Here is a 24,869-nt window from a genome sequence, read left to right on the forward strand (position 1 = left end):
ATGAGGCAAAGCATAGAACAGAACTTAAGGTTATTTTTTTTCTATATCCCTTGCAACTCTAAATGTCTCCTTCCACCATCCACAAACACACCAAGCAAACATATAAAAACAAAAACTCATGACAATGTTACTTTTCTAAGCTTAATATCACCTTCCCAACAATAAAATAATTATAGCTTAGGTATCTGAACTCAAAATATAACTAAAAAAATATTTATCATAAACTGCAGTGTTTATTCATGATGCCAAATGACTAGGTGAATATTCTTTGCCTTATAAAGCCATGATGCAACTATTTCAATAGAGTATAAAGAATGCAAATAAAATACATATTCCTTAGTCAGAAAATTAAATAAAATGTTTACTTGGATCTAGAGTTCAAGGTGCCCATGGCAAGAAAAGGAATTCACTGATATTCAAAGCTGCATGCATTTCTCAACACTACTTTCACATCTAAAGTAACAAAAGAAGTACCTGCTGCATATAAGCATCCTGCTGCTGCTGCTGAGGATGGCAAGGCTGTAAATGAAGTTGCTGCAATCTCCAATCTCCCTGCTGTAGTTGCTGAAGTACTCTGTTTTGCTGCGGAGGCTGTTGAGGGGGCCCCTGACCCAGTAAAATCTCAGGGCTGACTCCAGGTCTCAGTGCTCCTAAAAGGAGTTTCCAAAAACTTATATTAACATACTCATGGATTTCAAAAACAATGGGTGTATTTCAAAACACTAATTCAATAATCCTTTAACCAAGACATTTATAGCCTTATTTTATAACATAGAAACTTTCAAAAGAACATAATCTCAAGGGATTATTTACTCTAAATCTAAGTACCCATGAAAGTTAATTTTGTCAGCTGCAACTCTGAACAAGTCAACATCTTAGAAGCAATTCATCTTTCACATTTCATCTCTCCATGAACAAAGCAGCCAAAACAGTTTCTTCTGCATTTCTCAACTCTGTCATGCACTATATGAGCCTGTGTCTTCGCCAAAATTATTCTCTCCACCTAGAATGTCCCTTTCTACCTACTAAAATTTTTATCCTTTAAAGTTTAACTCAAAACTTTCTTCCTTGTTCCTTCATCTAACACTTCTACTCAGTTCATAATGTTTCATGCTTTGCACATATTAACTGTTTAATGGTTATTTCCTAACTAGGGCTGCAGAGGGATGAGGTGGTGACTTATTTATCTCTTAGCACCCCAAAGAACCTTTACACAATAGATCAATAAATGCTACTGTGATAAATGTGTTAACACTATCTCCTAAATGGATATTTATTTGTAAGCTTCCCAAATCTTACTCTAGGACTATCCTATGAATAAATTTTAGAAATTAATGAAAAAGATATACAAAACACCAGGGGGGGAAAAAAAAGAGAAATACATTATAATTTACGTATTCTCTGCCAATGGATTACCATAAATTCAAATGAAACTCTTTAATCCTACGGGAAAAAGGAGAAAGAGAAGAGTCCTTTTCCATCAACATTAATATCTTCGAACCTCTCTAGGCCTGAAGTATACACCTCTGTGACAATAGCTTTATAGCTTTTTCTAATTCTTCCAATTATAAGAAACTGCTTGCTCATTTTAATTACCCCTGAAAATATTTATAAAATATAAGGAAGAAAATTAAAACCATAATTGCACCACAAACATAACCACCATTTTTAGCCTTTAAGTAGATTTGTTTCTAGTTATGAGTATTAGAAGTTAAACTCCTCAGCTAAACATTCTTTTTTAGCACCTGATATCTAGGGGAAGAATAGTCGTGGCTGGATTTGATAAAACCCAATCACAAACCAATGATCATCAGGCAATAATTCTTGAGCTTCACCTCTTATCTCACAAACTGTGACCTTTAATTTAGTGTCATCAAGCTAAATAGAGCTCCTTGGTTCTCAAGACAAGGGCAAGGAGCACCAGAGAACTCCCAAACAGCATCGCAACAAGCCCACAAGAAAATACTGCTTTCAAGTACATCATTAAATGCTCCTACCACATTTCCGCCATCTTACAAATGATGAAAGTACAGCTCAAAGAAATTAAGTGAACTACCAAATAAAATTAAAGACAAATGATAAGTTAAAAGAAAATATAATACCTTTGACTAAGAGCTAATATTCAAAATACAGAAAAATAAAACATTCAGAGCAATAAAAATAAAGACAATCTTATTTTAAAATTGCAAAAATTCACAGAAAAATGGCCAGTAAATATATAAAAGAGTACTATTAATCAAGAATATTTAAATGTAACAAAAAAAAGTTTCACCTATCCGTAGGAAAACATCTTTAAAAACCGATTCTACCAACTGTTGATAAGAATAGGAATGAAAGGACACTCACTGTTGATGATAATGTAAATTTTTTTAAGTCTTTTTGGATAGCAACTTGGCATTATCTAACAAATTTTGGTTAAGCATACTTTTTAACATCTTCCTCAGAAAAGTGTACTGACATGCACATCAAAAGTCTGCTATAAGAATGTTCATCCCTGCCGAGACAGGTTTGGCTCAATGGATAGAGCATCGGTTTGGGGACTGAAGGGTCCCGAGTTCGATTCCGGTCAAGGGCATGTACCTTGGTTGCGGGCATATCCCCAGTAGGGGGTGTGCAAGAGGCAGCTGATCGATGACTCTCTCTCTCATCGATGTTTCTAACTCTCTATCTCTCTCCCTTCCTCTCTGTACAAAATCAATAAAATATATTTTTAAAAAAAATGTTCATCCCAATACTATTAATAAGAGCAAATATGGGCTACAAACTGAACTGCTGCTGGTTTATTCCGAGAAGAAAAAGAAGGGAGAGTTTTACATTTTCCTCTGGTCTCAATGTTTTAAAAGAATAGATTCATCTGTTACTTTCTGACTACATGGGGAAACAGTATTTCTTTTCCAGCTTGGGCTAGAAGCATAAATGATAAACACTACCCCCGACATGGAAGGCAGCAGGCACTCCTGGCACTCACAGCGAGGTCTTGTTTCCCAGATGAACATATGCAGTTTCACTCAATACCAGCACCAGACAAAGCCCTCCTGTAACCATGATGGGTCAGGACAACAAAACCACTCCATGATCATGTCTCAGCACTGACAAAATCAGGAACTCTGCCCAAACCACAGGAGTGACCGAACCCTCCCCGTCCTGCCTCACGTGAATGAAGGCTGCTTCCCACCTACTGAGGCTTTGGCTTCCCTCCTTCTATTTATGATATCACAGCCCCACCTTCCTAACTCTTTCCATTCAGAGCAAGGCCCCACTTCCTTATAGCCTCCCCAAAACTACCTAACACAGCCCAAATCCTTTAATAATTCAAATACCACTTTACTGAGACTCTCCCACAGATCCCCACGGCACGTAATAAACCCATTTGTCCAACTGCAAGTGTGATAGTCTGGTCTGAAGGCCATTAATAATTGACTAATAGGATCTTCAAACCAAAAGAGTAGAAGAGAAAAATTAACACACTGAATGTTTACTATGAAACGTAATTTTCCTAGCTAGCATACACCTTTTGTTATTTACTCCTTATGACAGAAAAAAAGTTGTTATTCCCATTTTAAAAGAGAACAGTGCGGATAAGAAATGGTAAAATGAGAATTGGACACAAAGGATTTCAAATTCCCCTATTTTCTCCTCCCCTCTTCCATAAAATACTCTATCTGGTATACCTGATCACACAGAGATATGCAGCAATACATCAGATAAAATAAATATTACCATCCCTAAGCATATATTTTACTTCATAGTACTAACAGTAATTAATACCGTGTTTCCACGAAAATAAGACATCCTCCGAAAATAAGACCTACTTACAGGTTTCCTTCTGAGTGAAATATAAGGCAACCCCCTGAAAATAAGTGCGCGCGCGCTCCTCCCCCCCCCCCCCCCCCCCACTCTGTCTCAGAATGCTATTGCTTAAACATTGAGAGATTTGGTCCACTGATTCTGAAAGAAATGGAGTCATAAGAAATTCAGAAATTGGATTGTTATGATGATGTTCCAGAAGATGATGACATGATTGTCATTGAATAAATGAGTAAATTCTTGATACTGTAGGATTCACAGTTTATCTGGTTTGTGTTGACAACTACCGTACTACCGTACCGTATACAGGTAATAAATTTCCTTTATTTTCATTTCACAATAAATGTGTACCATATTCTTCTTCATGGAAAAATAAGACATCCCCTGAAAATAAGACCTAGCGCATCTTTGGGAGCAAAAATTAATATAAGACACTGTCTTATTTTTGGGGAAACAGGGTAGTTAACATTTATTAAGGCATATTATGTGACAGGCATTATATTAAGCAATCATTTAATCCTCACAACAATCTTATGAGAAATATAGCATTTTACTAACTTCTATTACTAAAAAATTGGGGGGGGGGGGGAAGGGCACACAGATCTAGAGCCTTAAAATATGGGATCTTAACCATTAGAGTAGTCTGAACATTTAAAAATATATATCATGAAATAAAGTGCCAGAGAGGTTTCCTTGAGATGGGCCTTCAAGTTATATGCCCAAACCTTTGACAGAACAAGTTTACTCTCTAATATTAAAAATATTTCATTGGAGGAAGGGGGGAAGATAAATTGTTTTAAACCCTGTATTGATTCATAATGCTTAGAAGATATTTATATTAGAAATACAATTTTTCTCAAAATCAGGTGACAAGACAAATTTCTATACTGCACTGTCTACACAGTCCAAGACAGACTCCATGGCCAAGACTCTAGGTCAGTGCAAAGACATAGAACTTTGTGAGGCTAGAGTTTCAACTTCCTCCTTTCCAATACAACACAGGATTTTCTATATTCTTGAACTTTATCATCAACCTCAAACCCTACTTGTTGATGACACTAGGGATAAATAAATTGTGGGTTTTTGTATACCATACTTTTGTATGTCCTAGGACTTTAGAAAAATAATTACAGGCAATCCTCGGGTTACATCAGACTCAACGTACGACATTTCATGGTTACATCACCATCTCATTTAAAAAAAAAAAATCCGTCATTTTGACATATGTACATATGTGCTTTATGTTTTTTATTATTTATTTACCACAAGCAAAGGTCAGGAATTGTTATATTTCTTTTAAAATTCTTTTACTGTTTCACTTCATTACTGCTGTGTCCGTGCTCCATGTGAGTGACGTGGGTGCTTATGGAGGTGGGTTCCGACTTACAGTGAAAATTGTGTTACGTCGCGCCATAGGAACGGATCTCCGATGTAACCCAAAGACCTACTGTAGTTGAGTTTATTAGGCATCAGTAGAAAGGTTCTTAAAGCATTATGTTATCTGCTTCACAACAGTAAGTTTGAACTAATTTATACTCCTAAGAAATCAAAGGTGTGTGTTCATTAACCATAAATTAATTCCTAATTTGGCAGGGCTATATTACCTTTTGATCTGTGGTTACTGAATTCCCCAGGCACAGGGACTTTAACAGGTGTAGCTGAACTCTGAATGGTCAGCACACTGGGGGTGGCAGCAGTAGAGTTGGCCTTTGGTCTTTGTCTTGGTGCAATTGAGGTTTCTGTTGGTCCAATGGTATCTGTTATTCTACAAGAGAAGAATACATTTCATTCCAAATATTGGGATTATTTCTAATTCACTCTCTGTCCTACAAAGCATCTATTTCAACAGATGCACTTTAATTCTTATTACAATCATGTTAAGAGTTCTTGACTCCTTCCTAAGTCTCATTGCCAAGTTTTAAATGCTTACTGAGCCTGGCTGGCATGGCTCAGTGGTTGAGCATTGACCTATGAATCCGGAGGTCACAGTTCGAATCCTGGTAAGGGCATATGCCCAGGTTGTGGGCTTGATTCCCAGTGGGGGATGTGCAAAAGACAGCCGATTGATGATTCTCCCTCTTCACTGATATTTCTCTCTCTCTTTCCTTCTTCCTTCCTTTCTGAAATCAATAAAAATATATTTTTTTAAATAAATAAATGTTTACTGGAGATAGAAAAGTAAGATAAGCCTAACCATTTCCTTTAAACCAGTATGCAACCATTCACAGTCTGCCTCTGAAGCTGGCAGGGAAAGAATATAAAATTGCTCTTAAGATGAAATAAAGGAAATAAATAAACCTTGTCTCTTAAGGTTTTAGACAAAATTGAGAGCCCCCTCTCTGAACCAACCAGGAAATACCAATAAGAAACAACAAATAAAGAGTCTTCTTTAGCTTCGACTCTAGGCTAAGAAAGAAGAGACTGCACCCTAGGACACACAGTAACAAAAGAAGCCAAAACTTTTAAAAAATGGAGCTACTTGCTCACATTTAACTTCTTGAATCTTAAACTTTGCTTTTCTTAAAACCCTGAAAGGAAATAACATAAAACTTTCCCACTAGGACTTAGTTTAGACCAAGATATGGGAAGTCAAGTAACAATCATAATTTTAAAAGCAAAGGACAATATTTGCTTTTCTCTCAGAAAATCCCAGGAAAAATCTTTAACTTCCATACCTACTAACTTTGCTTTCTATAAATTCAGTACAAAAACTCAATTTTTAATATCTCACTCTTCAACAAGACTGCAATAAAATCTCTTTACCAAGTTTCATGAGCATATCTTCAAATGATTTAACACTTAACATTGTGTATATACATGATTTATTAAATGCACATCTGGATGCAGTCCTGCCTGCCAGACTGCACAGACCCAGTTCTCTCTGATATCTGTATGAGCCACAAGAGGGAGCCATGGGCACAACTATCTTTCTAAGAAGGAAGTTAAAGTATTTTAGAAAATTGCAGAAAGATATTGTATGAATGCTGTTTCCTAAATATAATATTTATGTTTTAGATGAAATGGGGATGGTCTATGTCATATGAAAACTGAACTAAAAAGCAAATAAAAGGTCATGTATACATAGAACCAACTAGATCTTATTTTTATGGTAAATCAAATATTTATTAAATTCAAATGATGGATGTGGCACTAAAACCAATATTGTACTCCCTACAATTAAGTAATTTAGAGAACATATTATATACACTTTTCCTGTTTATCCATTCTTTATTAACAGACCTCACCTGCCTTGTTCCTATTCTAAAGCTCTCTCTAAGGTTCTGAAGACTTTGTTTAGTGCTTCTTCATTTATTTTACCAATTTATCAATATCTAATATACAATTACTGGTATCCAGCAACCATGACATACTACCCTGTCTTCAAATAATCTATAGTATACCTAGGGAGATACAGCACATGTTCACGAAAATACACTAAAATGTACCAGTAAACATCATCATTGCCACACTAGTACTATCAAGAGTTTCATGGAGGAGTAATCAATTCTACCTTTAGCCTAAATTGGCCTGAGAAGGCTTCAAGTAGGAAATGGAGATATAAATAAATAAGGTTTTATTAGGCAGTGAAAAGAAGCAAAGCACTGTGTGTGAGGAAATGAGGAGAAAAACCTGGTCAGGAAGGCAAAGAGAAGACACACATACACACACACCTGCCTGAAGTGAAAGACTGAGTCAGTACTGGTAGCAAAGCTGCTGCACCACTTCATCTGCATAATGCAACAGACACAAAACTGTTCCCCCTGCTCTCCTTCTTGTCCTTCCTCTGATCACCTGAACAATCTTCCTAAAGCATAGTCTGTCTCTCTCCTCTTAAAATCCCAGTGTTCTTGCTAGCACAAGGGAATCTCAGCCTCTGAATCTTTAAGGGTCTCATACATTTCCAAGAGAAGCAGCAGGGGCCCTTTAGGAGTAAAGCAAAGTGCCAGAGATTGAAGCAGGGAGATGCATAATATTCATAAAAGTTTTAAAACATGTAATTAGTAATACTAGCTGTTCAAAGATTTCTCCACCTCACCTCACCCCCACAAGTATGCCTTTTACATGGAAAAAGACTACCTTATTTTTTTCCTTGTGTTTGCATTTATTTATTTACTTGCTTATTTATTTATTTTTAAATAAATCTTTATCTTTCAGATTATTACAGATGTTAGTTACCTATAAGGGAGTACCCATATGACTGTCAGCTGATTTCTTAACTTATTTTTTTATTACCAGTTTTATATACATTTAGGGTTTTTTCTCAAGTTCTGAAACTATTACTATAAAGTAAATTTACAAATAAACTTCTTTTAATATACATAATGTATAGTTTTAACATATTATGAATTTAGCTGTTAACTATTTCATTTGCTTATAATAGTACTAGACTCTAGTAACTAGAGGCCCGATGCATAAAAATTCGTGCAAGAGTAAGCCTTCTTTCCCCCAACTGCTGGCACTAGCTTCTCTCGAGCACCTGAGACCCGGTTCTTCGCTCCCGCTGCTGCCACACCCACTCATGTCCCTGTTTGCCATGCTGCAATCAGAGCCTGTGGGCCAAGGGGGAGGTGGTCAATGCACCTCAGAGAGAGTGGTCGAGCAGTCATTCTGATTGCTTGCCTCTTATTATATAGGACTAGAGGCTTTGTGCACAGAATTTGTGCACTGGTGGAGGTCATGGCCTTGGGAATCAGCCGTTGTGGGAGCAGCAGCTTATCCTGGTCAGCCAAGTGGCTGTGGACCCGCCCTCTGAGCAGCTGCTCCTGCTGTGGGAGGGCTCCCACTGTGGGAGTGCACTGACCACCAGGGGGCAGCTCCTGTATTGAGTGTCTCCCCCGTGGTGGTCAGTGCACGTCAGAGTGATTGGTGGACCAGTCGTTCTGGTCATTCTACCATTCGGTTGCTGGGCTTTTATTATATAGCATAGCTATAACTTGTATCCTAATGAAGATATTCATAGCATCATTTTTATTCAGTTGACTCATGTTTTTTAAAGATTTTTTTAAGGTTTCTTTAAGATTTAATAATTAACCAAATAACAATTTAAAAAACATAAGTAGCAATAAAATTCAATGGACAAACTTCATAATTCCCACTTGACTATAACAGTAGTTGCTAACCACAACTGTGTCATAGATAGGACACACTGTTAGACAAAATGGATTCCTGAAGGTTAGTTGTAATTTTACTCCTTCATCTCTTCCTGAAGAATATTTTAAAACTCAAGTAAATGAACATATTATTTGAGTGATGCCTTATTTTTTTTTTAAACTAAGTCATTCCCAAATGACACTTCAACAATTTATAAATAATAGATTATTTAGAACACATCTCACAACCAAGTCCCAAATAGAACTGACTGCAAGGTTTAAAATTCACTGGCGTAAACACCAAAGGCCAAATTTCTGAGCATGACATATAAATAAAGATGCTTCTGACTGACATTTACCTAGCTCTTCAGCTTCATTCCCACCACTCCTGTATCCATCCCCCATACTCCAGTATAACTTCCCACCCATATACATCCCCCATGCTCCAGTATACACTTCCCACCCATACACATCTCCCATATTCCAATACACACTCCTCACCCGTATGCGTCCCCTATGCGCCAGACTTACAGTCTCACAAAGGCCACTTTTCTTGCCTGAAGTACCTCTCATAACAGGTGATGGACTATATTATTCATCCTTCGAGCAATAGCTCAGCGTGCCTCACCCCTAGAGAAAGGACTGGGTTCTTTCTGTGCTCCCATTTTCTCAGCTCCCCATTTTTCCCTTCCTCTACACACAGAGATATCTGATATCTATCAGGATGGAATTATTCAGCTGATTATGTTCATTGGGATGTGAACTCTTTGGAAATAAACACTGCTTCTTTTTCTTTGTATTTCCAGTATCTACATCTTGCATATAACAGGTACATGACAAATATATTTTATATCAAATAAAATACTTTGTATCAGTAAAATACAACATTAAAAAGCTGTGACTAAAAAATCTCAAAGGTAACATCTAAACTCTATACCACATGTAAGAAGGAACACAATATTTTTATGTAGGTATAGATTAATTATATTTGCTAAGATTAAAAACAAGAAATATCTCCCTTTTTTAAAAGCCTTTGCAAATGTCAGCAACTTCGCTTACCTCGCTTTTATTTGGCTTTTTCTAGAAGCTGCTTCACTAGCAGTCATGGGTTCAGGAAGAGCTGAAGGTATAGAAGAATTCTGGGAAGAAAAATAAAACTTGTCATTTAAGTTTTCATTTTAATTGCAGAAAGCTTTACTTAAAGGCTATGGATATATTCTTAAATTTTAAATGTACTATCTGTGAGATACTATTATTTTCACCTCAGCTACTTGTCACAAAACAAATAACTCTGAAAGTGTGTATGTGTATATACATAAACAGACACAAACTCATGCACGTAATAAAATGGATTATAAATTCATATCCCATTTAAAATACTTACATTGATATTGGAGATGGGGCAGTCCTTTTTGGCAAATTTAAATGCAAAATAGGACACTTGAAATATATCAGGTCTACGCTCTGGGTCTGGTTCAAGCATGAATCCTGCAAGAATAGGTTAAAATGTTAAGTTTCACTGAACACAGAAAGTATATAAGGGTACATTAAAAGGAGTGTGTGTGTGTGTGTGTGTGTGTGTGTGTGTGTGTGTGTGTAGATAGACAGATATCTTTTTTTCCATTCTAAGGTTAGTGATGAATCAAGCAAATATTGTTAACATCTACAGAAAATATAAAAATTGTCATTTATATATGAACTTAAAGCATTATCACATGCTAAAGACAACTCAGTCATAAACAGGTCTGTACCAGAAGCACAATTAACAAATATAAATATTCTTTTGAGAAAATAAAACAAAAGTGAGTTTAGTGAACACTGGGAAATTATTCAGAAAAGTTCTAGGGCCATAGTAGAGGTCCTTAATGTCACTATTATCTAAAATACCTCTACTAAATTTTAAGTAACCCTAAGCCACTAAGAAAAGACTAAATTGTGTGAATTAAAAAATAATAAAGGGTTGACAGTATAATTTTCCAAAAATATGCATTCTTCCCATACTGATGGTAGTATTTACCATAGTTCTGTATCTCAACATACTCTACATATAATGTTCACTCTATTATAAAGAGATTGTTCACCAATCTTACAGCATTGCTTGAAATGCCTGACCTTTTTTTCTAACCAAAATGACCATACCATTATTCATTACTTTACAATTTCACAAGAAAGCTGACATTTAGACTCAACCCACTTCTTTAACTAAGAAATTCATATTTTGTTAAAACTCTCCATGTTCTAACTCTGATTTATTAATGAATTATAAGTTCTTAAAATTTTCAAATCATTTTTAAATCTATTTGGAATATAAGATTTACAATTTTAATTAGATAATATTCTGAAACTTGCTAATAAAATTATATTTAGAGATCATAGTATATAAATAGCTAAATTAAAGTTATAAATCAAAATTAATTCAAATTTTCTTTCACATTTAAGTAATTTTTAAACAAATAATTTTTACATCTCACACAGCATAATAAACTTATTCTGATTAAAAACACAGTTGTTTGGCAAGTAATAGCATAAATTCAGCAGAAACTTATTTGGAAAATTATGAACTCAGTTTTAAAATATTCTACACGTGCTCAACCAGATGTGGCTCAGCCATTGAGCATTGGTTGACCCAGGAACCAAGAGGTCACCGGTTCAATTCCAGGTCAGGGCATATTCCTGGGGTTGCAGGCTCAATCCCCAGTGTGGGATATGCATGAGGCAGCTAATCAATGATTCTCCTATTATTGATGTTTTTCTCTCTCTCTCTCTCTCTCTCTCTCTCTCTCTGAAATCAATAAAAATATGTATTAAAAATTCTACATGTAACTTAATTTTATGTACTGGAAAACACTAACATGTATAACTTATAGAATTTATTTTTTATTATATTATAACCACTGTTAGATGGAAATAACTAAAAACATTTAATTCTAATATTAATTGGACTATAACAAACCTCATTCCTGAAAAGATTTTAAGAATCTACAAATTTTATTTTATCTTTCAAAATCATATTTTATCATACCAACAGATATTAAATGTTTTAAAAGTAGCAACAGTGTATGACATAGGAATACATTTAAATAGACTTTTAATAATAAGTGTTTATGTAATTTTTAAAAAACAAATCATAACAAACTTATCAAATTCACAAACTTAAGATTCTACTTTTCTAACAATTCAGTTTATTTAACTTTTAAAATCTAATTATAAATATTTATTCCTGTAAAAGGCTTGAAGTGGCATACAACCTCTAAATTTTTTTAAATATATAGAACATTAGGACTAATGGAAAAGTTATGGTGAGAGACCCAAAATATCAACAACAAAAAGCACAATAAATGTACCAGGATGATGATGGCCATAAATAAATTTATATGATTTGATCTTATAAATATAGGCCACAAATTCAGCTACCTTCTAGCTGTCAACACAAATAGGGCAACATGATCAATTCCATGAGTCAGTGTCCTTAACATAAAAATAAACCAGGTGCTAAGAAAAAGCACGACTGCTGATATCAAAAGCAAACAGTAAATGCTCCTTTAGTCTTTCTAAAGCTGGCTCCCACTTCGTGAACTCTGCCCTTCAAGAACTGCAGTGAGTGACACTGGGTAATGTCTTATCCGCTCCTTCCGTGTGGACCAGTGACAAAACACCTACATGCCATTGGGTAAAAACAAAATTCTATAGGGGTAGAGAACAGTATGGTATGAGAATATACTTCTCTTCCTATCTGAATCTGGATAAAGCTTTTTAAGTATCTAGGGAGAAATAAAATGATACGTTAGGGAATCTTACATATTTTTTTTTAACAGTAGGTGAGAAGCACTGAAGGGAAATAAATCAATTTGAGATTTGAGGTTCTCTAACAAATCCTATATAATAAAAGCCTAATATGCAAATTGACCTAACAGCGGAACAAACGGTTGCTATGACGTGTACTGACCACCAGGGGTAGATGCTCAATGCGGGAGCTGCCCCCTGGTGGTCAGTGTGGGAGCACCGCTCAGCCAGAAAAGGGGCTCACAGCTGGCAAGCACAATGGTGGTGGCAGGGTCCCAGACTACAAGAGGACACAGGCCAGACTAAGGGACCCCCCTCCCCGACCCGTGCCTGAATTCTGTGCACTTCTGCATTTGTATAAGTAATTGTATATCTCAAGTTAAGCATAGCACAACATCCTCTAATGTTCAGGTAGCTAGGCTGTGGGTAGAAATGATATCATCTTATAAGCAAACAAAAGGACCGGTTAAATCCCTGGCTCATGTTTTCAGGTGGGAATACATCTCTGTGGGAGCCAGTTTAGTTTGTCTAACTATACCCATCCCATTTATGTGATATAAAATCAGTTTAAAAGGTAGTGACTAGCATTTATTTTAATAAAGTAGAAAATATTAAGTACACTAATGTGGTATAAGCAATGTTTCATGAAACTTGTTCCACGTGTATGTGTGCCACAGGTCATAACTAAAATGTATTTATTACTGTGGATCACAAACTCCTTGAAAACCACTATGCTAGTGACTACTCCCTAAGTAACTCATTCCTCTCTAAGGGAAAGAGAGTAATTTGTGCTAAGAAAAAGTTGGGGTAAGGGGAAAGCATATCTCTGCTGCTCTTTCAGAACAGTTTACTCTCAGGACATTACTGTATATTCTATGCAAGCCCATGTTTTGCAGGTGGCCTGCTTCAGTAAAGAAGTCTAAGGTTTCTGGCATTGCCTATAACTGGGTTTGAGTAACCTGGGGCCTGAATACAAATGAAGAGGCCCATTTGGCATCAGGTCTAAATTTCATTCTGCAATCTACTTTATTTACTGATGTTGACAGTTTTATCTGATGAGCTCATGTATTCGATCTCTGATTTGGTTTTAAATTCAAAGCATGATGACATTGAAACTCACAGGTAGAAAATGGCTACATTTTTATCTCTGAATATTTTTATAATGGATATTACCAGCCATTAAAAAAAGAAATAAACTCAAAAAAGCATCGTTAAGCATTTAAGTAATATAATTTTTCAAACTATCCAAAGGAATGGATTGCAAAATATACTCCTAGACTACTGAATACAATAACCTGAAGATGCATAGTATCATCTACAGAGAAATAAAACAATCCATTAGGCAATCAGGCAAATATATATATATAATTTCATAGATCAGCTCTACTTCAGCTAAACACAGAGGCATATCTGCCAAGAAAGACACTTCAGTTTAATTTTAAGTATAGTTGGTTCAAAGCCATTTGCTCTCACAATAATGAAACCTCCATTCTAGTATTTTTATTAACTCCCACTTCAGGACAATAAAACGGTATCATTTACCAAAACATGCTCTTGAGGGGAAGGAGTGAATTAAGGAATCCATGTGTCCAATTCATCTAAGAAATTATAATAAGTTTTAAAGAAAAAAAGAAGCAGAGAAGCTAAAATATAGCCTTGTTTACTCAATTAAAATGCTCATGTGAATCATCATGAGAACACTCCCATGCCCCTGATTCTACTGCAAATATGAGTGACTTCTAAAAAGGTAACCTCATAGACATGAAAGACTTTTTCTCTGCTCCTTTTAATTGGGTAAATCTTTCTATTGACACAAAACCCATTAATACAACCTGAGAACACAATATAGTTTCAGTGTTAAAGGCAGTTGTATGATTAAACCATCACAATATTTCCAAGTGATGTATAAGACATATCTGACTAAATAACATGTATCTGAGGCAGCTGGATTATTTCTGTATTTATTTTGTACTGGAAAGTACAACCATGCATATTCCAACAAAAAGAGCAAAAGGAGCTGCTGCTGCTATAGCAGTGGCAAAGTTAAATTATGGTTTAATTAAAGGCTTAAGCCAAAATTAAATAAAGGATTTCCAATTCAAGTTACACAAAACCATGGCTCCAAGCCTAGCCTACGTCAAAATTAGTAGTATACCAGCATTTTTAATCTAACAGCTCAGCACATTTAATAGGAAAAGACTTTGGATACAATTATCAAAAGAATGTTCCTACTTAAAATTTAATTTTTTTCCTTCCAAAAAGACACTTTTTATTTGCCGCAGACTGCCACTTTTTATGGTAATTTACCTGAAAAGAGAAATACTCACTCTAATTTTGCAGCCAAAAGTACTTCAAGTATTAACTTGTTGTTTTTATCGGTTAACCAATAGAGATTACAGAAACTTAGTCCTACATACCATATTCTGTGGACTAGTGAAATGAAACCTATTTTAAGAGCCATAATGAATGTGTTCAATCATAACTAAAACTTTAATATAATATGTAAGCACAGTATAGTTGGGATAGTCCTGGTAGCTGACCCTAAAAATTATCATCAGAGCCCTCTTTATATATCTCCCCAGTTGGTAACCTGGAGCCACTGATTGAGAACCTCCAAGGAAATCCTACCTTAATCTTTGGTTTCTTTTCAAAGATACATTAAAATTTCTGACATTTGAAAAAATATAGGAGAAAAGACTAGGTAAGGGCGCATATGAAACAAGATTAGCCGTAAGTGGGTACCCAATGAAGCATTACTGCACTGTGCTGCCTCTATTTTTTAAATTTTCATAATAAATTATAAGTACATTATAACAAGATAGTTCCTTATTTCCCACAGAAAGTATTAAAATAAATTTATTTATTCTCAAAAAGATAAAAAATAACAAGTGTTGGTGAGAGTGTGGGGAAAGGGAATCCTTGTGCACTTTGATGGAAATGTAAATTGACACAGGAAATGTATATTGGAAAACAGTATAAATAAAAGCCCCTCAAAAACTTAAAAATAGAACTATCATGTAATCCCTTCAATGCTACTTCCAGATATGTATTGGAAAGAAACACAAACACTAACTGGAAAAGATATCTGCATCCCCATGTTATTGCAGCATTATTTACAATAGCCACAACAGGGAAGCAACCTAAGTGTCCACTGATGGATGAATGGATAAAGAAAACGTTATGTACACACACAGAAAAATATTATTCAGCCATAAAAAGAAAGCAAATTGTGCCATTTGAGACACCGGGGGGGGGGGGGGGGGGGCACACACAAGGGCATCATGCAGGGTAAAAGAAGTCAGAGGAAAGACAAATACCTATGATCTCACTTATATGTGGGATCATTAAAAAAAAATAAAAACAAAAAAACCTCATAGATACAAAGAACAGACTGATGGCTGCAAAAGGTGGGGGCTGGGTTATGCGTAAGGGTACAAACTTCTAGTTATAAAATAAATTAAGTCCCGGGGATGCAATGTACAATATGCTGACTATAGTTAACGACACTACTGTATTTTAAAAGTTGCCAAGAGAGATGTTAAAAGGTCTCAGAACAAGGCAAAAACAATGTGTAACTATGTGAAGTGATAGGTGTTAACTAGAATTATTGTGGTAGTCATTTCACAATATACAGGTTGTCCCCAAAAAATGTATACACACTTTGAACAATTATGAAGATAGTTTACTAAATATATTTCATTTTCAAAATGTAATAGAATCAGCTGTTAAAGTATGTATACATATATTTTGGACGCCCTGTATACATACACCAAATCATTATATACATACCTAGACCTAATACATTATGTGTTAATTATTTCAATTTTAAAAATAAATTTAAACCTGATAAAGTGCTAAGAGCTAAGATCCAGAATCATAAAGCAACACTATGTTAGCAAATCCAAACGCAACAACAAAAAAGCTTTCCTTACTGTTATGATTCATTACATTATTGCACAAAATAAGAGGTAAGTAAAGTAATTAGTTACATTGAAGATACATTCTGGAATATATGATAACTTATGGTAGGCATTTGATAGATTAACCATTAACCTGCAAACCAACTTCTGCTTCAAAGCATCCAAAGAAATCTCTGCAGGAAAAGGACATGCACAGCAGATGCCCTGATCCTTACCCAGAAAATCGGAAATTAGGTTAGCTCAGGAAGACTTACATAGATTTCAGTAGTATTGGTAGTGGTAGTTAACACAGCTGCAATGATGTAAGTATTTAAAAAAAAAAAAAAGTCATCTTTTACTGAGTACGTACACATACTAAGTACTTTTCATAACTCACTTTTCACAATAAACCTAAGAAGTAGGTACTTTTAATATGCTCATTTTAGAAATGAGACTGAGATAAACAGAGGTATCCAATATTCCTTTCTAACTAAGTGACAACAGATGCAGCCCAGGCCTTCTGGATTTTACTCTTTATCTCCACATGTACCTCCCCAACCACCTTAACAGAAGCTAAAAGATGAGGCAGCCAGCATTCTGTTCATGCATCATAACTACTCAGTCATTCTGTTAAGAGTTTTGCTCCTCACTCTTCTCTAAATGTTCTCTAGGTTCTTTTTAAGTCTTAGATCCATAAGTAGAAAATGTTTCTCTCCTCATCCCCAATCCACCTCCACTACCTGTCTATTGGAAAAGTTAACAGAAGCTAAGGAAAAAAAATTGTAAATAACTGACTCTGCGCCGAAACCGGTTTGGCTCAATGGATAGAGCGTCGGCTTGGGGACTGAAGGGTCCCGGGTTCGATTCCGGTCAAGGGCATGTACCTTGGTTGCGGGCATATCCCCAGTAGGGGGTGTGCAAGAGGCAGCTGATTGATAACTCTCTCTCGTCGATGTTTCTAGCTCTCTCTCTCTCTTCCTCTCTGTACAAAATCAATAAAATATATTTTTTTAAAAATTAAAAAAAAATAACTGACTCTGCTACTTAAGAATTTATATATAAAAAGACAGTGACCATGACGACCATATGACCGGTCACCATGAGTGCTAGCATAGATGCACAAACAGAGTTAAAGTCTATGAGTGAACTAAGAATGAACAAGTTTGCACTGTAAGAGAGTTAGGTCAAGGATGAGAATTCAAAATTGCCACCAGCTCAGACCTGAGGTGCCACTTCTCAGAGTGGCCAGAGATATACCCCGAAGTGGACTGGGTTTGTGACTGAAGGGCTGGCGCCAACATGAAGGTGGGACCATTCTGTATTTCCCAGAGGAGCCAATGCTGCCTAGGAGGTGGAGCTTTTTACACTGACTGGCATAGAAACCAACCAATCAAAACCTAATCTGGGTGAACTGCCAAGGCAGAACCTAAGGTGGGGGCTGAGGAGAGGTTTTAAGGGCAACAGCTGTTTGAGGTAAGGTGTAAGAAAGCAGTTCAATTTTTCAATAACTGGTTTGGCAGCATAGTGCATATGGCTGGCTATCAGTTCAGATATAGGGGTTATGTATTTTTTGTCTGCCAACATCTCCTCCTGCTGAAAAAAGCTTCCCCCCATTTAAGCAATTCTATCCTATATAATCTAGCTATACTACTAAAAGGGTAATATGTTAATTAGACCAGGTCAACCAGCCATTTTCCGGACATCCAACTTCCTTCTGGACAAAGCCATGGTGGTGGGGGACAAGGAAGAGCAGTTTAGGGCAATCAGACGGGCAGAAGAGAGCAGTTGGGGGCAAGACCAGGCTTGCAGGGGGTTAAGGGCAATCAGGCCAGCAGGGAAGGGCAGTTAGGGGCAACCAGGCCATCGGGGGAGGGCAGTTTGGGGAGACCAAGCCAGCAGGGAGGGCAGTTGGGGGCAACCAGGCCTGCAGGGGAGGGCAGTTGGGGATGACCAGGCCAGCAGGGAAGGACAGTTGGGGGCATTAGGCAGGTGAGTGATTAGGAGTCAGTGGTCCTGGATTGCGAGAGGATGCAGGCCAGGCTGAGGGACACCCCCCTTTCCATGAATTTTATGCACCAGGCCTCTAGTGTAATAATAATTATCCTTGACCAAACAGTGATAATCAAAAGTATATTCAGGGGAATCCAAGATGGTTGCTCAGGTAGGCACCTAGCCGCAGCCGCACACAACAATTTCAATAAAATACAACTAAAATATAAAATGGACATTACCCAGAACTATAGGAAAGTCGACTGACTGGAAATTCTACAACGAGAAGCAAGGAGAAAACCAGAAGGAAGTGCGGAGGAGCTGTAAAAGCCTAAGGTACAAAGACACGCGGCGTGCGTGGAGAGGACGGAGCCGGAGAGGAGGGAGGCTGAGTGCCTGGCTAGAGTTCTCTACCAGGAAGGAGATAAAAGCTCCAACTGTGCTGGGCCCCAGTTCCCACTGCTCTGAACCCCAGTTCTAGGCCAGACCCCAGGGACCCAGGCTCATCCATAGGGAGCTGGGCTGTGAGGTGGAACCCCGGGGAAGCAGCGAAAGAAGGTCCCGGAGGCTCGCACATTGCGCGCAGAGAAGGGACGGTTGACTATGCCCCGGGATTGCCCTGGCAGGAAGGAGACAGGGGCTCCAGACTGCTCTGAACGCCAACTCCAATCCCACTTCCAACTGAACTGAACCCCAATACTGGGCTCATTGAGGGAGAGCCTAGACTGTTTGGTAGCAGGCGAAAATCAAGGGCACCTTTCTCTCAGAGGCGCTTGCAACAAGTACTTAAGGACCCTGGGGATTACTGAGACTGCATAGGTCGGGGGTTAAGGAAGCCAAGGCTGCAGGCTCCACCCAGAAACCCCGCCCCATCAGGGAAGCTGTGAAAATGCAACAAAATAGATCATAAACGAAAGAAATGGAGAACAAAAAGCGACTGCATATAGAGTTCAAATCTACGCTTATAAGGTTTTTCAAGAATTTCCTAGAAAATATCGATAATACCTATGAGAATATGAAAAAGGACCAACTAGAATTAATAAGGAGTCAACAAGAAATGATAAGGGATCAACAAGAAATAAAGAATACATTGTCTGAAATAAAAAATATTATACAGAGTCCTAAAAACAGAATGGAAGATTGCAAGAATCAAGTCAAAGAGTTGGAACATAAAGAACCAGAAGACACTCCTCGGCAGAAGCTAGAAAGCAAGAGAATCCAGAAAATTGAAGATAATGTAAGAAACCTCTGGGACAACTTCAAGTGAACGAACATCAGAATTATGGGGGTCCCAGAAGATGAGAGAGAGCAAGATATCAAAAACATACTGAAAGAAATAGTGACAGAAAACTTCCCCCATCTGGTGAAAGAATTAGAATTACAAATCCAGGAAGTGCACAGAACTCAAAACAAAAGGAATCCAAAGAGGATCATACCAAGACACATCATAATTAAAATTCCAAGAGCAAAAGACAAAGAGAGAATATTAAAAGCAGCAAGAGCAAAGCAGGTAGTTACCTGTAAAGGAGCACCTATACGATTGTCAGCTGATTTCTCAACAGAAACCATGCAGGCCAGATGGGAATGGCAAGAAATATTCAAGGTGATGAATAGTAAGAACCTACAGCCAAAGATAATCTATCCAGCAAAGCTATCACTCAGAATTAAAGGTCAGATAAAGAGCTTCACTAATAAAAAAAAGCTAAAAGAGTTCATCACCACCAAACCAGAATTATATCAATATGAATTGCTGAAGGGGGTTCTTTCAAAAGAGAAAGTAAATAAAGATAAAAATTATGAACAACAAATACGTAACTATCAACAAGTGAATCTAAAAACCAAGGAAATTTTTTTTTTTAATCTGATAAACAATATTAACTGTTGAATATAATAGAATCAGAGGTATGGAAGGGGAGTGAACTGACGATTCTTGGGGAAAAGGGGAGAGGGGGGAGTGAGAAGAGACTGAACATAAACTGTGCACCTATGGATGAGGACAATGGGGGGTGGGGAAAGGGCAGAGGGTGGGGTGGGAACCTGGTGGAGGAGAGCAATGGAAGGGGGGGAAGGGAAGGAACATTTCTAATAATAAGAACAATAAAAATTTATAAAAAATAAATAAATAAAAAATAAAATAGTATATTCAAATACACTTGTATAACCACAAACCATACAGTATTAACTAAGATTAGGCATGACTATTTCATTTTCAAATAGCCTCATTACATAAAATTGATGCAAGTAGGATTAGTAATTCTATCAATACTAAAAAGATATATGTTTTTACTGTTTTATCTTATAAGAATGTGAGATCAAATATACTGTATAAATAGACAAGTGGCAATAAAAAGTTACACTTTCAAAACTATGCGCACAGGTAGGCACTTCCTGGTTTTCTGAATGCAGGATTTATTTGAAAGAAATATAAGTCACTAATTACAAAGCATAAAAGTAGACAGAGAAATTTAAATAGGACCATGAGAAACAGGCAAGGTCACATGCAAAAAAAAAAAAGTAAAGGAAAAGAAAAAGAAAAAAGAATACAATTGCAAAGAGTCTAAATGTTTTCTGAAAACATTATATTATAGGTAAATATGTTCTGGTTCTAAAAAATATCTACTCTGTTAAGCTTTACTACCTAAGACAATATTTAAAAAGTAACGTCCATAAAGATCCTTTGATAGGAGACAAAATGCCAATATTTACTTGAATACTTTTATTTTATTCAAACTTTTTTAAAATTTCTGTCTACCTCTCAAAAATAAGTTCAAAAACATTAATACATGGTCAAATTTATACAAACACTGATAAAAATGAAAATCTGTGCATTTAGTGACAAATAAAAGCACCATATGTTGCATCAATTAACTAGGATTAATTAAATCCTAAAATTATCAATAATGTTTAGTTTTTCAACCTTGCCATTACAAACACAGTCACATACACATACACAGAGAGAAGGGGGAAAGATAAAACCTAATACAAGAAAGTAAGACCTTCTTACTGCTTTAGTCAAATTAAATCACAAATCAGAGTATATAATATCCAGTTTCCCATACAATATTGTCCAATAAGAATATTCATAATTCCTAAGACATTGCAAGATCCCCAATAAAATCCTCAGTTCAATTGTGATTAAAACATTATACTTAGCAACAAAGCAGTCACGGTTACAATGACTTATAATAAGGGCTTCAACAAAAAGTTAAACTTCAATTAGCCAGAACACACAATAGCCAAAACAAATTCCTTCATCTATTCTTTGAGAATTCCAATTAATTGGGGAATAAATTCCTTCATCTATTCTTTGAGAATTCCAATTAATCTTACATGTTCTTAATGTCCTAATTTTTGTACAATGAAGGAGGAAACTGACTAGATAAGAGTGGGATATGGATCTAATGCTTATTCAAATACACTCTAATGGTATATTTGCTTTTAAAATTTTTCACATTCAGGAAAATGTCAGGCTAAAATTAACAGGGCTAAGGGCAAAATAGATTTGGAACAAACCATTGGAAAACTACAACCCTGTCACCAGGGCACTGACAAAAAGATTAATTGGTACCAGGGAAGGTAACCTGGACTGCACAGGCCGGTCGATTAATGTGGCTGGAGGCTGCCACAAGCATTAAAAACACATCAAAACAAGGCTAGGAGATACTCAACCAATAAAAGTGGAACCTGGCCCAGAGCGGCTGCTCTTGAGGGGGCCACCATTAGTAGGGAGCCACACAAAACAGGTAAATCTCTGGAAAGAAAATTCTAGGTACAAGCACTCATATTGATTATTCTCCCATCAGAGCTACAAATATTTCTGCTGGAAGTTCAGCAGCCAAGCTTAGGGCTATTTCCTCTCCCCTGTAAGTTGTAACACCATCTCCCCAACCCTGGTTCCCCTTGCCTAGGAAAACATCCCACATGCAGCAATGTAATTTTTGTGTTCAACTGGTGAAATTCTCTAATTTCTAACATATGTGAGCAAATCCACATCATAGAAATAAAAAGACTGTGCTTTAAATACTATATGTTCGCAAAGCAAGGCTAGCTATCCTTTTAATACTTTCTTTTGACCATTTTTCTTTTGGGTACTTCCTCTTTTTTACTTACATGAATCTCATAAATTACAAGAGTCAGTCATTTGTCAAATGTGTAACAAATTGTTTTTCCAACTGATGACTTGATTTTATGCTGAGGTTCATGAGTTTGGGAAGATTTTTCAATGGTTTAATTGTATGTATTAACCCTTTGCACTCCGAACCATTCTGGACATTGGCTACCAGCTACTTGACGCTACTTTGCGGCAGACACGTGCGTTGAATTAACTCAATTCCCCATAATCACTAATTAACTGCAATGTCCCCCCTGAGAGGGGACATCCGAGTGATATGCTAGAATTCCGATGTCCCCTGAGAGGGGACAGCGGAGTGCAAAGGGTTAATGGCTTCATCTTTCCTCATTCCTGAGATTCAATGCCTCACTTTTAGATTACCCATTCCAGTGTTATAAATTCACAACTGTTTTCTTCAAATATATTTTTTACATTTGTCTTTAACTTATTTGAAATTTTAGCACAAAGTTTAAGGCAGAAATTCAGTCTGATTTTTTAACCTACAAATTGCTATTAACTCTATTTCCATTTCCCCCACTAAGTTGAATTGTCATTTTTATCATTCAAAGTATCAAACATGTTTAAATTGGCCCTCATTTCTATTACACTGCTCGGTGTGGTTACAGGCTATGACAGGGAATATTTAACAGGCAGAAAACAGAGTAGAAATGTTAGACACTTTAATTCAAACAGTATTGAGAGGTACTGTTTAAATACTACAGCTTCCTGATGGTCCTGTCCCTCCTCAAATCATCATTTTTTCAGAAATTTTACCAAGTACGTATGAAAGAAATTAAATTAGAGTATCTATCAAAAAGGAAGAAAAAAAGTCAGAGCAGGCTAGAAGGAAAAGTGAAACATTCTTTTGAATTCAAAGGCCCATAGAATATACTTCTGATGCACTTAGGTTGCTTCAGATAACCATTTTATAATCATAAAGAACAGATGTTAACAAGGGTGGCCAAGTAAGCTACATCTAAGATTAGCAATACTTTGATCCAAAAAAAGCAACAGATCTGGATATTTGGATTTCAAAAGAACAAAGAACAAATAATTAAATGTTATGCTTAAGTTTTTCCAGAAATTCCAGTTTCCCTAATTACATAATCTCTATGTTCTACAAAAGCTTATCTAGGGGCTTAATGTACTAGCTAGTAATTAGGCTGTTTTCATTCTATAAAAGTCTATAAACACCATTTTTAATGTTTTTCTTTACTATAGTGTCACAAAATTATAATAAATGAAATTAACAGTCTAGATTTAAGCTAAGGGATGTAATAGCAGGTCTTATGTACAGTATCACATAATTGTGTCATAAATTTTTTCCGAATACTTACTTATTAAACAATGGATGTTATGAGAGTAACGTGAATTGTCTGGGATGGTGAAGCTGCCATCACAGATAGCAACCTGACTCTCACCAAAAGGAAGAGTGAAGAAACAAAGTTTATACAGTAAGCATCCCAGTGCCTGTAAAATAAAGAAGCATGAATACCGTCAGAACTCAAATAAACAACTTAACCACAAGACATAAAAATAGCACTAAGCCAAAAACTAAATTTCTTATTTTAAAAGACTAATGTTTCTATACTGAATCAATCTTTTCACAAATTACTTCCTTAAACTAATTAATGAGTTTATTTGTTGAGAAAACATTTAACATATAATTTCCATTTTTTTCTATCACATCTGTGGATAGCTGGCTAAATTAATGCTATCATAGAACTCTAAATCATAAATAATAACTAAAATTATAAGTGGTTGGTCCCTTTGAGGAAAAAAATTTTACTTTTATTTCTTTCACAGGGAAAATATATATTTAATACATAACTAGCATATTTAACTATATATTTAATACATAACAACCAACCAAGAAAATATAACGAACCTTCTATTGTAGCAGCATTTTTTAAAAATTCACTATAAAACATGTTTTAAAATCCTGGGATTCCAAATGAATTAGCCAGCACAGTTAAATTTATTAGACACTAAGCATGTTTCATTATTTCCTACTAAAAAAATTAGACTATTTTTCTGCATGACCCTCTGATCTTTAGTCTATAAATCTACAAGCCTTAACTGTGTAAGGGGTATTTCTATTTCTAAACAGATTGTACAAACTTATCCAGTAGTTAGTACACAATTTTATCAACAATACTAAAATTTGTCCTTATCATCTAAAAATCAGCA

At 36.1% G+C, this 24,869-nt stretch overlaps 1 protein-coding gene across 3 annotated transcripts in view; it reads right to left on the reverse strand.

Annotated features, from left to right (window-relative positions):
* BMP2K (BMP2 inducible kinase) overlaps positions 1–24,869 on the reverse strand; it is a 118,668-nt gene that overhangs the window by 33,130 nt on the left and 60,669 nt on the right. For 2 of the 3 annotated variants that reach the window (XM_036412691.2, XM_036412672.2), the window contains exons 7-11: positions 24,017–24,149; positions 10,282–10,385; positions 9,957–10,036; positions 5,412–5,572; positions 475–650 (exon numbers count right to left, since the gene is read on the reverse strand). In XM_036412691.2, the coding sequence (XP_036268584.1) occupies positions 475–650; positions 5,412–5,572; positions 9,957–10,036; positions 10,282–10,385; positions 24,017–24,149 (654 nt within the window). The remainder of the gene's footprint in view (positions 1–474; positions 651–5,411; positions 5,573–9,956; positions 10,037–10,281; positions 10,386–24,016; positions 24,150–24,869) is intronic. The other variant, XM_036412682.2, reaches the window with a different exon arrangement.

This window comes from Pipistrellus kuhlii, unplaced genomic scaffold, assembly GCF_014108245.1.
Source record: "Pipistrellus kuhlii isolate mPipKuh1 unplaced genomic scaffold, mPipKuh1.p scaffold_m20_p_1, whole genome shotgun sequence".
NCBI classification, from domain to species: Eukaryota; Metazoa; Chordata; class Mammalia; order Chiroptera; family Vespertilionidae; genus Pipistrellus; species Pipistrellus kuhlii.